The following is a 17552-nucleotide window of genomic DNA, read 5'->3' as shown; positions in this document are numbered from 1 at the left end:
GCATTACGAACAAGGACTTGATCTTTAATCAATTAGAATATCTTTTTAAAATAAGTTCTTGAGGTCGAAAACTCCTCTACGTACCATGCATTACTATCCATGAGTGAATAATTTCACTGCTTGTTTTGGCTTAAGTTTATCTTAATTTTTCGAGGCCTGAAATTAGACGAACTGTTTTAATCGCACCGGGATCCCGCCCAAAGAGAATACAGAAGCCAGCTCAGCGGGTTCCCAACGCATCTCCTCCTTGAGCTGCCGTTATCAACTTTTCATCATAGTATTTTCAATAAAAGTCGAAGAATTTATTTTCATTGCTTAGGCAGCTCTAAACTAAAATGCTAACCAAAGATGAAAGTGAAATAAGAGCCAGACCTGTAAAGCGTAAAGGTCATCCATTTTTTCGCTCGTCACTTAATGGAAAGATCCACGTGCAAATTTTCGATCAAAAATTATCTGGTTATGTACTGATTGTTTGAAACCCTTAATTTTTGCGCAGATCTCAAATTTCACCCGTAATAATGAATGGAAAAGATTCAAAACGGCAATGATCTGATTCCACCTAGAGATCACGTGGAATATCGAATGGCTGAGCGCATTAGGGTGTTATTTGACTTCAAGTTTAATTGGTAACATCTTTTTTTCAGTTACCTTTCATCCACATCTGCACACGAGATGTAAGATTTTTTCATTTGTAAAAGACTTAATGTTCCTAGGCTTTTCAGGTTTTTCACATGTCGTGGGCCACCAACGATACCTGGACTCCACTACCTCCTATCAATCCAGGGACCGCGGAGCAAGGTGTAAAGTGAGAGGGTTGACAATTGAAAATAATTCTTTCATATTGAAAATCGAAGAAAGGAATAAAATCATAGTATTTAATTTGTTTCTGTCAGTGACTTTGCATACTTTATCCAGTATTTGTTGCCCTTTATAGGTCGGTATCAGTGAAGATACCGAAATTCTTAATTATTTTTATTTTAGCGCAAAAAGTGGGGGCGGGGGCGCAAAAAAGTGCTGGGGCCGCGGCCCTACCAGCCCCTCCCCCTCCGCGGCCCCTGCAATCTCTGTTTTAATCATCGCAGAAGCAGGAAGCAGGGAAACAAAAAATAAATTTATTCTCATCTGAGATAACCAACTCTTTCTAAGAACCTTTACTTCCGATTTTGTCATTTTTCAAGAGCTTGCAGTGACTCCTTGTCAACGGTCACACTTGCGACCGGTTCTTCTCAGCTTTCGAAAATCTGAGCCCGCAGATACTGGTTCAGCGCACACGCGCCAAACCAATGAGCAGCTCTCTTGGAGTCATGCATTTGTGATGGCCAATTTTGAACGTACAAATACTTCTCCCTTATTGTGTTTGTAAGGTTTTTTTTTTTGCATAAACGCCTTCTTCTTCAGCAAGAATCCCTCAAGTGTTTAATCGATGCTGTTTCTAATGATGTGTTTATTGTGGACCTCGAGAGAGTTGCGTGTTTGATGGAGAGCGCGAAACGCCATGTACGCTTTCCGTCAGGCAGAGTTGGTTGGTAAGCGCTTTTTGTGTGTCCGGGAGAAAAATACTCTTCGCCCAAACTCTCGATCAAGGCGCGTGGCAAACCCTTTGGACTATCAGTGGAAAGTCGGAGTAATCAGAGTTTGCAGTGAAAAGGATTTCAATCATCCAGAGCTGAAGGTTAGGGCATTTTTTTTCAGTTTTCAGTGTCGATGTGAACAACGTTGTAGTTGGTTGGCTTTGACTGTTCATTGAACATACTTGAGCAATTGTTTAAAAATAAGAGTCGATCTCCTTGAGCAAAACGGTCTATTCTTAGCTGATTTTCCGCTAGTAGACAAAAGGTACATATTTTAGACTTTGAATAAACGGTATACCGGCTTAAACGCAACTGGTGCTGAATTGTTCGCTCGTTAGTACTCTCCAATGAACTGAATGCAAAAACTTCTTGTAAATGCAAGCTTTGTCAAAACCACCGTAGCATGAAATTTCTTAACGCTGAATCTATCCTGCAGTGAAGAGTTTAATATAAGTGAAAAAAGAATTTTCTCTAACCACTAGATCTTGTGAACTAACATGATTCTTTTAAATTTATTACATTCCGTATCCAAATAATTGGTAGTTCTTGAGTGAGAATGTCGCCTCTTAATATAAACGTGCGTGATCGCGATTTGAAATGTGCATCACACTGATACACTAATATTTTTGAATTGGTATTCTTTTATTGGAATATGTGGATCTTATTTTATTCCCTTCATATTCAATTCGTCCAAAGATGTCTGCGATCGCGTGTCTTCAGCGTCAACTGTTCTTGTATTGTGCCCGTAACTGAATAACTTTACAATTACTTTTACATGCCTAGCTCGTTGGCTTCTGATATGAGCCAAATCGATCGTATCAAGAGCTGTGTACAGATCTGTTGACCTCGTTTAATTATTCTCCATGTATCTATTTTATTAAGTAAAGGGTCAGAAAATAGACGAAATTTCAAGTGACATTTTTATAACCTCCACCAACTCAAGTTTGTTATAAGATCAACAACAAAAGACAGGTTTTAAACATGAATCCTTGAACAATATCTTGCTTACTCTCCTATATCACATTAAGAAAAGTTAATGGAGAATTAAGGAAGTATGTATTTGTACCAGTAAGAAAATAAATTCTCCCAGTTCAGTTTGTACATCAGACAATTTTGTTGCTCTTTGCATTTTTGCTTTTGATACCCACCTTTGCACAATGAGGGTAACTGCTTGCAACTCACCAAACTATTTATGATAAATTCAGGAAGAGTATAAATTTTTTTAAGGGTGCTTCACCAGCTTTATTCACAATGTGGTTTATGACTAGTGATAACATTTGTTTATTGAAGCTAAATAGTTTTAAAAAGAGTTCATTTTCCAGCTGGACTGACTGGCACCACTGATCTGACAAATTACATTATTTAATATGTACCATTAGGAATTCTCACAAAGACATTTAAGGCTCCATGATTACTTGCTAGATATTTAATTGACTGAGATTTTCCATGTGCTCTAATTGGTCCAAAACCGATCAGTATATATGTACTGCTAAACCCACAACTTTCAGTTTTTTTTTTTTCTTTTTTTTTGGTATGGTAACCTTTGGTTAGGATTTTAAGAGAAGACTAAAAAATTTTTTTGGTCACTAGCCATTGGCCTTTGGCCTTTGATTACAAAACTTTACATTGTCCTCCATTATCCCAGTTGGGTTATTAAGTTGCTAAACTAATACAAATTGAATTTCAATTGCTTGACGAGGTGAGATCATTTAAAAGCATGTTACATGATGATAGTGTATGTCTTACTTGTGTCAGTTTGCAAACCAATTTAGATATTTTGTCTTATTTCGTTATTGAAGGTCCTAGTTGAATATGACAATGAAGAATGGACAACTAGGGAATGGCTTAAAATACATGATGGGAGCTGGAGGTTGTTCTTGGTGGAACAAACCATGGTTTGGAGTCAAAGACCAGACCCCTCCAACCCAAAGAGACCTCTTCTATGGCCGGCTTTGGTAGGAGAATTTTGTGATTTTAATTTAACCTTGGCAGTTATTTTTGTATCTAGAATAGATAATCAACAAACTAGTGCAGTGTATGAATAGTATTGTGATGAATTTATGAAGCCTTGCAGCTCTTAGTTCACCACTCTTACTACTAGTTAAGGTATCTCACTAGTCCCTCATTGTAAGATACAGATCATCTATAGCTTACAATGAGGAACCATGTGAAGCATTTAATACATGTGGCTTATCTCAATAAAGGGTGGTGCTTATTTAAAAATCATCTTTTTTTAAAAAACAAATGGCAACATAGACATTTTAATGCTAAAAAGAAACTTTCAAAATATCACTTACTGTTGTGTTTTTTAAAGAAAATGGGCTTGCCCTTTGCACTCACTAGTTCTGTTAAATTCATTCCTCCCCTGTGTCTCTGCTGGGGCTTGGGTAATCAAGCTAAATAGAGTATTCAATTCTACCATTTTAGTATCTTTATCATTATTGTATCAAGGAAGAGGCAAGTGAACATTTAATGAATACTGAATTGAACCATAGGCATACAAGAAATACACCTTGAAAATTATATACTCTCCATAACCATTCCACTTAATTTCTAGTTATGTTCTTAACTATTTTTACAACAGATATTTTATTTAGGTTAATTTCTAACTATTTAATACTGCAATTACAGTTGGTTAGTAATGCTACTCGCATGAGTGACTGAGCCAGAATTTCTCTTTACAATATCAAATATCAAGCACACAAGTGATGAGAATTAATAATGGTAATTGAGCTGAATGGAGTGCAATTTGGGCTGAAATCATAGGTGTGATTTCAAAATCGAACAAGCACGCAGCACGAGTTCAATTTGAAATCCCAAGTATGATTTCAGACCAAAATTGCACAACACAAGGTTCAATTACCACTTTATTACATCCATTTAGAAATCGCCCAAATGCAGGACTTGGTCAATTCAAATATTTTACTGATGCAGTACTGAGCTGGCTTTTAAATACAAAGCGGAACCAGAAATGCTTTTACATCTTATTTTTTATGCAAGACAGAAAGACTTTGACGTCATGTGTCAAAAACTCAGTCAAGCGTAAAATGATGCGATTAAGAGCAAAAATGGTGCGATTCGTGAATAAATCGCACCAGTTAAAGCCAATCAGATTACAGGGACCACCAGTGATTTCAAAATGGTTGTAATAAAGACAAATATAAATTAGGGATTATTAGTTGATCCAATACAAAATTCTCAGAACTAACATAATAACTTAATTGGGGATTATTCTTGTAAATGCATTTTTGACTTGCTTGTTGACTCAAAATCATAATGATAAGCTTTAATGTCGACTGTCTCTTTACAGACATTTGTCCCCCTTGTTGATAAACATGGATTGAGTGATGAAGAACGGCCTGTTCCAGTGGAGTTTGTGGGGGACCATGAAAGGTGCACCATGATAAATTTACATTCATGATTATTTTGTTTGCCAAAGCCTTCAATGCAAATATGACTGAAAGACTTTTGAAAGGGAAAGTTGTGTAAATAAGATGGCACACCACAGGTTTTTGCTTGATTTTGGCAATTTCCAGCAGGGAATTTGAAATATAAAGTAATTCCTTGAAATAATGTTGAATTTTTCTTCAACCTGAAAAATTTTGTTGGATTTCTGATATTCTCAGGGCTTAAAAAAACCCTCGTCCGGTCATCTGGGACAGGTAGATTTTCCCTTCGGGAAAGTAACTTTCTATCCTTCCTTGCCTGACGGGCAAGGACCCAGTGGGCAAGCTGTACACCGCCTAAATTTTTGATAATGATTTTGAGAAGAAAAGGTAAGCTTTAGGCCCAAGGGTAACCAAGTGTTTAGATGAAGCTTGATGAAAATTACAATTTATAGCGTTGTTTTGTTGATTGCATGACGTGCGCTCACGGCTCAGAAGTGGTTGCCTAGCAGGTGATCAAAATCTTCCCCAATCAAATTTCTTTCCAGGATAAAAATAGCCGCGTTGGGAATGAAAACGCTGTGTTTATTTCTTAATTGTAGCAATTTCCTGCGAGAATGTTTCGGTTTCTCTGTACAAAACTTAACTCAACAGTGATATATTAATTAAACCTGTAGAAGTTGTACGTGAAAACTGAGAAGTCACATATTTCTACTGCTAAAACGAAGCTAGCCCTTTGATACTAAAATCCAGGTAAAATCCAGGTAAATCGCTGTTCATGAATTATTGATTAGTTCGAAAACTTGGGCAAGCAAAGAAGTACCCTGGGCAAGCAAAACTTAAGGGTTACTTGCCCAATGGGCAAGGTGTAATTCAAATATTTTTTGAGCCTTGATTCTTCCAACTTCCAGTTGTTATCTATGTCTACGTCATTTTCCTAGCAAGGATGGCAAATTTTTTTGAGGGAGGGATATTTATTAGAGAGGGTTGTTCATTTAAGTTTAAGGTCTGGATTTAGTGTCCTTTATTCAGGTGTGTTAAATGAAGACCGGCTATGTGTCGGATATGGATGCAAGAAATGTAAACATTCATGGACAAATAGTATGATATACAATATTTTTGAGTTGTGTATTTCTGTTAAGCTGGCAACACACTTGGCAATTTTATACAGTAATCACTGTGATCAGTGAAATGATGAAGTGTGCCTGGGCAGCAATTGTACTTTTTGCTGATTGCCACTATCTGCATTTAAAAATATGGCTGATATCTGGCATGTCAGATATTGGCATTGTTCAGCGGCAATCAAATTCTCCATGATTGGCAAATAAAATTGTGAAGTGTGTAACCAGCTTTACATTATGTATTTGCATTTGATCAAATCCCTTAGTTTGCTTTTCTCTTGTAGAGCATTCTTGAAGAGTGATGAGTTTCGTCCTTATGGCCAGGTATTACTGAATGTCAAAAAGTGCTTTCAGGTGTAGCAAATTTTTGTTGTAAAATATGTAATGTTGCCTGGATTAACAGAGTTTTTAACTCTCTACTGCATTTTGAAATAGCACAAAGTTCCAAGAAATGTCATGGATAGACTTTGTCAACCTTTTTGATAAAGGTGACAATTTTATCAATCTTTTTATGGAGTTTGATTAGCTCTCTTTGTTGAGAATTCAAAGCAATTATGTTAATACACCCTGTAGGGCATTAAGACAAATATAGTTGAGAACAAAAGGGTAATGATTTTTTTCTCATTATTAAATAACATGTATACAGAATTTAGTTGGTTAATGTTGGCCTTTTGCAGGATGATGATGCCCTCCACCCAGTTCTAAGAAATAATTTGGCTGTAGTACATGAACTGCAAGGATGGCAACTTTTGCAGAAGTCTCAGTCAATTCTTATGAAAGGTATTTTCTTTATGATGCAAAAGCTTCAGCAGTTTGTTCTTTAAAGAACCCTGCCTTCCTTTTTGCTATGGCTTCACACTTAACAAATTTTTTTGCAATATTTTCATTTTCCTCAGCACTGAGGTTTGTTACATGTAATTTGTAAAGGACATGTGGCTGAGTTTCATTTTTTAATTACATTTTTTCTTTTGTTATTAATGAAAGACCTTATCTTGTGCAACCAAAAAGGTATGTCTGGAGATTGCACAAAAATCATGGGTAGAAAATATTTTGCTAGAGATTAAAATTTAACCTCAACATTCATGAAATTTATCTTTTAAGGGCCGTTCACTTTAACTGGTTTTAGAGTCAAAGTTTACAGGTGAGTTTTTTCATAGTTTTCTGGACACCAACATGTAGACCTTAAAAGCTCCTTCCTTTTTTTACTCATCAAAGCTCTTGCCAACTGATCCTTCCACTCCTCAGTTTATGGTACACTGTAATCCTGAATAATCATCTACTTAAACTGACAATTAAACATGACACTATCAACTCTCTAAACTCTGTCATTGCATTATACTAATAAAAACAAAGTAAACTCCTGAAACCAGACAATTTTATCTCCAGCATTAAAAAGTGTAGTATTTAATTTGACACTTTTTGTATGTGTGGCCAGGTTACTGAGTTATTTTCAAAATGGCAGCAGCCTGTGTCAAATTTTAAACATCTAGGAAAATGTTTGAATTGTGATTGCAACAGAAATTTATTTTCTCATTTATATATTTATTTATTTTTGTAATGTAGGCAAAGCTGCCGCCAGTGGTTTTCAGCTGTAATAACAGCACATGACATTGTTTCCAGGGTAGGTGATCTGTAAATGTTATTTGTACATTTTACTAGATTACATGCACTAGGAATGGTTTAATATAGTGCCATATGTCTCTTTTCACCCAGTGCAAGGTGATTATATATCCATTACCAATTTCTAAAGGGGCATGCATGCATTTTTGTTTTCATAAAATTATTAAAAATATAATTGCTCTACAAACAAAATCTACTAAAAAATATTCAAACCTTTACAATACAGGGGGAAGGGGATGGTACATCCGAAGTTTGATTTCTATTACAATGCTATTTTTAATTTCATATTTCACTCACACTTTAGGTAAGTTTGTTATGAATGTGGTCAAAATAAGTCCATAGATAAGGGAGGTATGAGGGAGAAAAAACTCAACTTTGGAGTTACCAAAATTATCAGAAATTACCACTGACTTCTTAGCATTACCTTTCAGGAATTAAGTGTAATGGATGACACGGTATTACAGACTCACAGAGTTGATCCAACACTTGTCCAAGTTATTCTTCTTGCAAATGGTAAGATAATTGTACATGACAAAAGTCACTCCTGGTGAAGGTACTACAAATTTTTTTTCGTCTTTTGATTTGCTTATTCATACCTTGCTAAGTCCTTGAATTAGGAGTTGGAAAAAAAATAGAAATCTTTTTGACTGGCTACAAAAAAATCTCTGGAGAACTCTGAATAACATCTTTTTGTATGAGATCAGAGACCCTTGTCTAGGCTGCAAATACCTGTAGAGTGGGTAATGGAGAATCGGCTTTGGAGGAGGCTTAAAGTATCAGATGCACCATATTAATTTTGTAACAAATATGCTGAAGCAATTCATATTGATAGCTTTGATTGATAATTATGTATGACATGTGTGTATTTGGTCCTTGTTTTGCAGAGGCAGAACTGGACAGTCTGTTGCGAGGGGAGCTAAATGTAGTGCGAGTTTTGCCAATGAGACAACATCGCCACTCACAAGTTGTCATCACTGCTCCTTTGACTACACAATCAACATCTGGTTCTCTTTCTTCATCATCCCCATCGGTAGGAAGTTTACTGGATTTCTACAAAAACATGTAACTGGTGTATTCTTCTGAAGAAAACACATGCAAATACTTGTTTATTTTTTCCTGAAATGCTGGCTAGTCCCCAAAGTACTGTAAATCCATCTGTATGGCATTATGATGCCTTTTTCTCCAGAATTTTAGTTCAGGGAAAGGGAAAGTAGGTTGAATTAAATAGGAGGGGTCTCTATGGAACTTGACACCCTAGCTTAATTAACAAGCACTTGTAATTGAAAACTTACCTTGGATTTCTTCTTGTTTCCCTTGGCCTGTAGTCATGGCAGTTGTACTCTGGATTAGCACAAGACAATAACACAAACAACCTGGCAAACATCACAACACCAGTTTACCAATCAGCTTTAGATTCCACAAGTGCTAGATTGAGCACTGCATGTTCACCCTCTAATTCACAAGGTATAAAGCCTGGCAAAGAGAGAAGAAAGTCTACTGAAACAAGGTGCAGTGTATATTTCTTGTTCTATAGTCACACACTTACAGCTGTACCTGACATGTATTTTTCTTTCATCATTATTACCATTGTTGTTCCTTCCTATCCTTCAGAGAGAATAGGGCTACTACCTGGTTCTCTATTTCTCTTCAGACATTTTATCCAACCACTCTCCCTGTCTGCCACACATCAATTTTCTTTGTTTATGGTTGTTATTTTGGAAACATCCTTGATTCAGTCATCTTCACATTCTTTATCAATAAACAAATGAAGTGAATTACCCAATATATAATGTGTACAATTCACTTATTTTGCTACAATATTATTAACAACAGTTCAGTACATTTGCTTTAGAAATAAATAAGAAAAAAAAAAACATGAGCACCAAAAATTTACATCGATTGTTTTTGCGTTGAGAAAAACAAACCAAGTATGAGAAAGGTTATCATTAAATATAAAAAAAAACCATTTTAGATGAAAATGTAAGATTTTAGGGGTTTTCTGACTTTGACAATAAAACTCTTTGCTGAACAATAAGTTCTTTAGGCTTTCTGGGAGTTAATCAGCTTCTTTTTTGTTTTCTTTCTTTTCTTCTTTTGTAGAAATCGGACCCCTACCTCTTGCAAAATCACCAGGTCAAACTCAAACAGCCCAGTTGCATCCATTGATACTCTTCAACCAGCATCACAAACACTTCCGTCATCTTTCACATCTTCAGTGGCCTCTCCCCTGATGTCAAACCATCCAACAGCATCTCACTCACACCACCAACTCAGCAACAAGACTTCACTGCCAGATGCAAATCTTTCTCCTGTAATGAACTCTAGCTCCTCAAGTTCTGTTGGATCACCTCCATCAAGTTTTTCAAAGAAATCACCTCTTAAACCAAAAATGTCACCAAAAACATCACCGCCATCAGTGTTATCATATAATTCTTCACCTGCCTCCAATCATAGCATGAGTGCTATGGGTAGCCCCTTTAGGGGCCATGCATTCTGTTCTTCTCCTGATTTATCAGCTGTGGCAAGCATAGCAAGTCCTATGGCTGGAATATCCCACATGGGTATTTGTTCACCAGGTCATGCAGCACATTCAAGAACACAAGGTCCTCATCCTCTGTACCAGCATGCTATGAGACTTAACATTTCACCCAATCATATGTATGCATTACAGTGTCAACAACAGCAGCAGTTGCCAGCACAAGAACAACCGGAGTTTCTTGCCAAGTTGCGGCATCAGCACTACCAAAGTCTGCTACAACAGTATCAGATGCACTGTTATCAACTTCAACTGATGGTACAGCAACAAGAGCTCATCCAGCAGATGCCACTCACTGCAGAACAACAGCATACATTAGCAGAACACTACAATCAGCTCCTTTATCAATTTCAGTGTGCACAGATCTTTCAGCAGTTAGCAGCTGTTACTCAAGAGGAGCAGTTGTCCAACTTTCATCCTGGGGAGGGTGACATTCATTCTCTTCCAGAAAGAATACAGCAGCAGCTGCGAGAGGCACAGCAACAACAGAAACAGTGGTTGCAGGAACTCACACCTCGGCTTGAGCCAAATCAACTACACACACTTTTCACATGTTTGCAGCAGAAGAGTATGACAGCCAAGGAAATAGAACAGCTTTACACTTTACTGCTACAGCAACAACAGGAGCAAAAGAGACTAACACATGCACAGAGGGAGATGCCAGAGTGTGAACAGCAGAAGCAGAAACTACAACAATGTCATCAGCAGTATCAGGTCTTTTAAAATTACAGTTATTATGTGGTTTACCCCCTCAGACAATTTAGAGCTTAATCATTTTAGTATCTATAGTGTTAGGAGGAAAAAAAAAACTTTAACTTTCAAATGGTATTTTCCCCTCTCTAAGATTGCTCTTATTTTCTTTGGACAATTACCACTATTTTAACCCCTTGAGTGACTGGCTTCTAATTTCTGCTTACAGCGTAACCCTTGAATCAAGTAATGATGAATGTCATAAGCGTAAAAGAATTGATCACGAAGAAGCTCTTGATTGTGAAACAAATTCTTCCGTTCAGTACCGTAAAGGGTTTAAAAAGGGAATTTTTGGGAGGCCTCTGTGGCAACTAATGAACAGGAAAAGTTCCCAAAACTTTTGAAGACAAGAAGGCGAATCATTGCATTTGACTCATACATTAATTGAATAATTACTTGATTCTTTATATTTCTTTGATTAAATTACTCTCACGGAAGGCTTTTCTATTACATTTGCATGGACAAATATAAATGATTTTTTTTGGAGCGCTGGTCACGCGAAAAACTGATTACTTGTAGCACTGAGGTCACGCCTTTATTTCATTTAATGATTTTTTTCATGCAGAAGCTTGTTTCACATTCTTACAATTAAAGTGATGTAAAGTTTTCTTTGAAAACAATAGGAGAATTTACAGAAATTTCTTCAGTTACCAAAATCGTCATCATCCACCCAAGTTGTGGAACCCAAGCAGGAACCCAAGCAGGAACCAAAGCAGGAGGCCTCATGCAGCAGTTCCTCCACTACACGAAATGCTTCACCATCAACTCTCTCGCCATCGCCAAGTTCATCAACATATACCGTGCACCATTTACCCAGCGTAAAAGAACAAGCTTCTTCTCCTAATGACATCGGCGAAGATAAATCTGAAAATGAACCAAGTGCAGGGGCATCTTCCGAGAGTCCAAAGCCTACCGAAAACAAAAATGTGGAGGAGATTGAGTTGACATCCACTACAGCAACTATTGAGAAACTATTGCAAGATCACTTAAAGGCTGCGGAGATTAGCAGAAGAGAATCGTCAACAAAGGTTTGAGAGTATTTATTTTGGACTGGACAACCTTTTTTCTTTCAACCAAAAAATTAAATAAGGTCTAAACTGGGATGCGCAACAAATTACACACTATAATTTTGAGATACCCATCGACCAGTGTACACCTTAGTTTCTATATAGAGTAAATCTATTTACAAAGAAGCCAAGTGAATCCCTTTCTTCCCTTAGTGATATCTGTCAGTTTTCTTAACTGTTTCATTTCCAAGATCCAATTGTTAATTTTCCCCTTTAGCTCCCACACGTTTCCTTGAGAATTAGTTACGAGAATTTGGTGGTAGATCAAGAAAACAACTTCTTCCTAAAAGGTTTCAGTGTTTTCATTGCTTGTTTGCTGGATAGCGTATGGGAGAAGTTACATGTTAATCACATCTGGGAATTAAAGGGTTAGATTAACGCATAAGAGTGACAGTGGAAATGTTTTTCGTTTAGACAAAGAAATCTAAAGTTGAAGAGAAGAGGAGTAAGCGACGAAGAAGGTCAACGGAACCTAAGGATGGTGTTTCGGTTCAAAGAGACAGCGAGAAGGTGAAAAATTCTCCTTCAGTTTCTACCTCGTCTGTAGGAAATTCCACGGATGTCATTTCGTCATCATTAACCGTCGTGAATTGTCCAAATTCATCTTCAAATAAATTGACTCCAGAAAATAGGGAAGAGGTTCTGAATGATAAAACTTTTCATAAAAATTTAAGTTTTGGTGAGGTGGACAAAAATCGTGGAAAAGAAGGAAGTGATATGATAGTTACTGTCAAAGAGGGTGATGAAACTGCTTTTAAGGCCAAAGGGGAGACATCTGGATCAGAGAAAGAGAGTAATGTTGGTAAGAGCAAACCAAATGTGCTGTCAGGTGATAAAAGGAAAGGAGCCTTTTATGAAGGTGCTGCACCATGGATCCCAGATGAGGCAACTCATGATGTACCTCAGACATTAAGTCTAATTGGCAATGTAACCGAGTCTATAGAAGGTTTTACAGGCACTCGGGGGGATTTGAATAACGAACCATCAACGATCTTAGATGGAAAAAGCTCAGAGGAAATGTTTGTAAATGACAAAACAACTAAGAGTCCCAACATTACAGCTTTAGCCAGAGAAGAGATGGTAGCACAAGTGATAGAGGGCCCCATTGTCCCTAAAGTCAGTTCCACTAAGAAAGAGGAGATTCGAGGGAAAACTTTAAGGGTTTCAAAGAAGGGATTCACAAAGATTCCGAGTAACGATTCTTCAAATGAACAATCGTCGAGTCTTAGCTGTAATAGTGCTACCGACAAGAAAGACTTGGAGGGAATGGGTGTTAAGTGTATGGAGATCGATACCTCTGCTGCGTCACAGAAACCCTCCTTGAGTTCAGAAGTGACACCTTTGCTCACGAAAAACTGTCCCTCGATTTCGTCTTCAAATTCTGCTGACCATTATGGTGACTTATTTAGTGGCGACGGACTTAAAACATATTTAAAAAAAGCCACTCTTACCAAACGGAAATTGAGCTCGGAAGATAACCTTGTAGAGGACAATTCTACTGTTAAAAAGGTTTTGACGATGGACAACAAGGAATCAGGTGAGATTGGCCGTTTGAAAGATGTTCCCAACAACAACAAAGCAGAACTTGCGAAAAGATTAAACAAAAAGCTTACAAATTCGCATCTGGAGGAAAAACCTTTACAAAGCCAAGCTCAGCTCAGTTTGTCTTCGTCAGAAAGGACTAAAGCTTCGAGGAAATACTCAGCTGATGCAAACAATGTGCTGGTAAAGAGATCAAGGCGGGAGGAAAACATATCCAATAACGTTGATGATGTTCGACATAAGACGGGTGAAAAATTGCTACTCAAAGATAACATCACCAAAAGGAAGGAGGATAAAAATCATGTGGATTCTGTAAGCTTTGTTGCAGATCAAGTAGTGGATGAAGTATCGATAAACCATAGTCCGACTGCGAAAGATGCGCCGGTGGACCAATTTGGGGCAATGAAAGTGAACTCTGAAAGACAAAACGACAGAAGTAAAGAGAGAATCAGGGAGATCACAAGCAAGAAAAAAGAGTTAAAAGTAAAGGAGGAAAGGAATAAAGAGAGACAGCAAAGAGGTGTTGGTTTACCTTCTGTTACTGTTAAGCAATCAGATACTGCAGACAGTCTTGAGACGGTGGTGGACTCAGTGCTAGATGAAGAAATTGCTGTTATTTACAAGGCGGATGGTGAGTGCTGTGAATGAATTTTTAAAAAGCTTATAAATCGCTTTCCAATTTCAGTAATCATTTCTTTGACATTACATTCGTAAATCTAAAACAAACGTTTCTCAGCTCTGTTGAATGTTTACGCACTTCCGATACAGAGGTTAGAATCATAACCCTTTTTGCTATTTAAAGGCTAGACAACGAACAGACCCTTGCTTTTCGTGAGTAAAAAAAGAAATGGGTGTAAACAAAAATTTATACGTATGATGTGCGATCCTCGCAGTAGATAGCGCTATTTATGCAATAGCGAAAATCAGACCTGAAAAAAATCAGGCCTGTACGGGACTCGAACCACTGACCTCTGCGATACTAGTGCAGCGCTCTACCAATTGAGCGAACAAGCTTGTTAGCTCAATTGGTAGAGCGCTGCACTAGTATCGCAGAGGTCAGTGGTTCGAGTCCCGTACAGGCCTGATTTTTTTCAGGTCTGATTTTCGCTATTGCATAAATAGCGCTATCTACTGCGAGGATCGCACATCATACGTATCTAATACCGCAGTTCAAAATATATGAACTTCATATATTCATTGCATCTCAACAAAAATTTATGTTAGCGCGTCGCGCGGAACTCTGGGAATGAGGCCCACGAAAAGTAAAGGCCCTTTCAATTTTTTTTTCTAATTTTTTTTTTACTCGCGCGATAGACGTCTAAAAGAAGGTACTGTTCGTTATCTAGCAGATCTGTACAGCTGGTGAGCTACCCATCTGAAGGATACTTGAAATAGCAGCTTCAGTACTGATCAAGTTGATATATATTGTTTGGGAGATTCGTGTTGCCAAAAAAAACTGACGACATTTGTTGATTTGACTGAAAAAATTTTTCTCTATTATGCAGAAGAACAAGACAACCAAGGTTTGTTTACAACTCCTCAAACTAATGCTCTAGGTAAGAGGGTCGCGTCGTCCTCTTGGTTATTCGTTAATCAGTTTGTAAAGTTGATTGATACGCTTTCAGTGTGAAGATACACTTGACAAATAAGTCGTGATAATATATCTAGAAGAAAACACACAAGTTATTGCAGTGAAAAGTATGGAAGAATAGAAGAACCTCGGTAGAAAAGGACCAGTGAGGAAAAAAAAAAAAAAGAACATTACATGCTGGTCCGCTTCATGATTTTCATTGTAATTTCTTAGGATTTAAGTAATAAACCACACTTGGTACGGTTTTTACCAGCGTAATAATCCACGCAGGATGTTAGGGTAATAAAGAACAGTTTGTAAATCACGAGCGGGATAATTTACAAACTTTTCGAGTGTTCTCCCAACATCCCATGGGGGTTATTACACAGGTAAACCGATAGAAAGTGCGGTCTATTGCTTCTGTGAAGTAACTGTGGATTCACTGGTGGAGGAAACGATAGGTTGTTGAGCAATCGGGGCACTCGCGCTATCTAAGTGATGTAATAAATGCTGGTATGAAAGGTGCCTTAGTAAAGGATGAAACTGAATAAAATAGCCGTACCGCAAATGAGAAGAACGTTTCGGTACAGATAACTACTTAGTCTACCTGTCATGGAGTAAAGAAGGTAAGTTTCTAAAGAAGCTGTGGTGCTGCGTCGGGGTGGCGGGGGGGGGGGTTACAAGAGTACAGACAACGCTCCTCGCGTCAACGTGACACGCAGCGTGTCACGCACTGAAAGAATCGTTTTATTTCACGTCGATATTGTGGTAAACAATTAAGCGGAAGTAGTTTAGCGTGGTCTTTTCTCTTCTCGACAATGATATTCGTCATCACAGTGGTCAAAATGTTATGAAGTCACGAGGCGCAGCAGTACAGACCATGCTAAACCACTTTCGCTCTGACGAAGGGCTAACGCTCGAAATGTCAGCTTTCTAACTTTTTACGGTGGCTAATTTACAATTTCAACTTAGTTGATAAAACCAAATTACCTTGTTACCCAGCCAACACAGCACCACAGTTTCTTTAGAAACTTACCCACTGTCTATTTGGTAATTAGCCACGGTGAAGACTTTTTAAAGCTGACGTTTAGAGCGTTAGCCCTTCGTCATTGAGCATTCTGCCTATCATAGCATATAAAGTAACATTTCTTGTTCATCCTATTGTTTTGCGAAAGCAGCGAAAACTGAAGAAAGACCAGTGCGACCTAAAAAAGAGAAAGAGAAGGAAAAAGGGAAAGGAGTAGTCGTCAAGTCTGAAAAGGAAAAAGCACCAGCGAGGGGACGAGGAAGACCGAGAAAAAAGGAAGTTAAGAACAAAGCAGGTGAAAGTAAGTTTTGCCATGCTACCAAATAGGAAACGCATACATTTTAGAATTTCTTTAAGTGATAAAAGCCAAATTAAAGCAGAACTTTGTTTGTGTTAGGTTGTGTGCAATTACACCGTAGTTCCAACTTGTGAAGCTGTATCTTCGAACGAAACTTCTCCTTAAAACACGATACATTTTAGCTTTCAATCATTAAAGTTATGCCATAAAATATGCTTTTCATTTTCCTGATCAAAAGAGAGTACGTCTGGTTTAATGGTGAATTGTGAGAAACTGAAAAAAATATGCTAAATTAAAACTTCCTTACCTCCCCACGACTTGTTTTTACCAATTTGTGGGAAATTTTTACTAAAGCGCACCCTCAACGCGGCTACCACTTTTTACCGCCAAAAACTCACTTTTGCGCGTTGGCGCGTTTTGGGGGGGACTAAGGTAAATCGATTACCTCGATGCATCGAAGAAAGCATTCAAGTTGAACACTTTGTAATTTTTTTGCAGGTGATTCGACCTCACCGTGCACAGATCAATACTTTTTGCAGGTATGTGGAGAGTTTTTTTTTATGACTTTTCATTGTGTGTGTACGAGGATCACAAAGGTGATGTGCTGATTATGGATTACGGTCTATTTAAAGAAGCAAGGGCCTATTCAGGTTAAAAGAGAGATTAAATGGTTGATGTTGTTTACGGAAACGAATTGTATCACTGAAGAGCTCTCATGTGTGAGTCACTAATGAAACCGTTGTGTCAACTCAAAGAATGCTTCACACTGCTTTATAACCTCTTCTGTGAAGTTTCCTGTTTGGCAGCTTGATCTTAAAAGACTTGCTTTCTCGTTTGCCGTTGTAGGACCGAATTTGTGCCAGTTTACCTGACTTGCCTAAGTGTAGAGATTGCAGGGAGCACCCCAGTCAGAGGAATGGATTGGATTGCTGTAGATTTAATTCGTTCAGAAGGTTAGTAAATATTAATGCTTGTTGTACGTCTATTGTGCAATCCGTCTTATCGCAAGCGTTGGACAAAGAAAATATATGACACCCACACGAGAAATCGAGTCTCAGTCCTTC

At 37.8% G+C, this 17552-nt stretch overlaps 1 protein-coding gene across 5 annotated transcripts in view; it reads left to right on the top strand.

The window, feature by feature from the left end:
* Positions 1–1304: 1304 nt before the first annotated feature.
* LOC111329987 (uncharacterized) overlaps positions 1305–17552 on the top strand; it is a 30815-nt gene continuing 14567 nt past the window's right edge. Inside the window, exons 1-17 of one of the 5 annotated variants that reach the window (XM_088746828.1) lie at positions 1305–1672; positions 3371–3526; positions 4882–4964; positions 6363–6402; positions 6756–6858; positions 7180–7219; positions 7642–7699; positions 8130–8211; positions 8583–8728; positions 9024–9205; positions 9799–10948; positions 11608–12012; positions 12466–14224; positions 15099–15149; positions 16342–16491; positions 16987–17027; positions 17335–17441. In XM_088746828.1, the coding sequence (XP_088602954.1) occupies positions 1496–1672; positions 3371–3526; positions 4882–4964; positions 6363–6402; positions 6756–6858; positions 7180–7219; positions 7642–7699; positions 8130–8211; positions 8583–8728; positions 9024–9205; positions 9799–10948; positions 11608–12012; positions 12466–14224; positions 15099–15149; positions 16342–16491; positions 16987–17027; positions 17335–17441 (4730 nt within the window). In that variant the 5' untranslated portion in view covers positions 1305–1495. Of the gene's footprint in view, positions 1673–3370; positions 3527–4881; positions 4965–6362; positions 6403–6755; positions 6859–7179; positions 7220–7641; positions 7700–8129; positions 8212–8582; positions 8729–9023; positions 9206–9798; positions 10949–11607; positions 12013–12465; positions 14225–15098; positions 15150–16338; positions 16492–16986; positions 17028–17334; positions 17442–17552 lie in introns of all 5 variants that reach the window. The other 4 variants (XM_088746827.1, XM_088746829.1, XM_088746831.1 and 1 more) reach the window with 4 other exon arrangements.

The sequence above is a fragment of the Stylophora pistillata genome, chromosome 1 (genome assembly GCF_964205215.1).
Source record: "Stylophora pistillata chromosome 1, jaStyPist1.2, whole genome shotgun sequence".
Lineage (NCBI taxonomy): Eukaryota > Metazoa > Cnidaria > Anthozoa > Scleractinia > Pocilloporidae > Stylophora > Stylophora pistillata.
The sequence above is the reverse complement of the archived record's forward strand: the minus strand, read 5'-3'. Positions and strand labels throughout refer to the sequence as shown.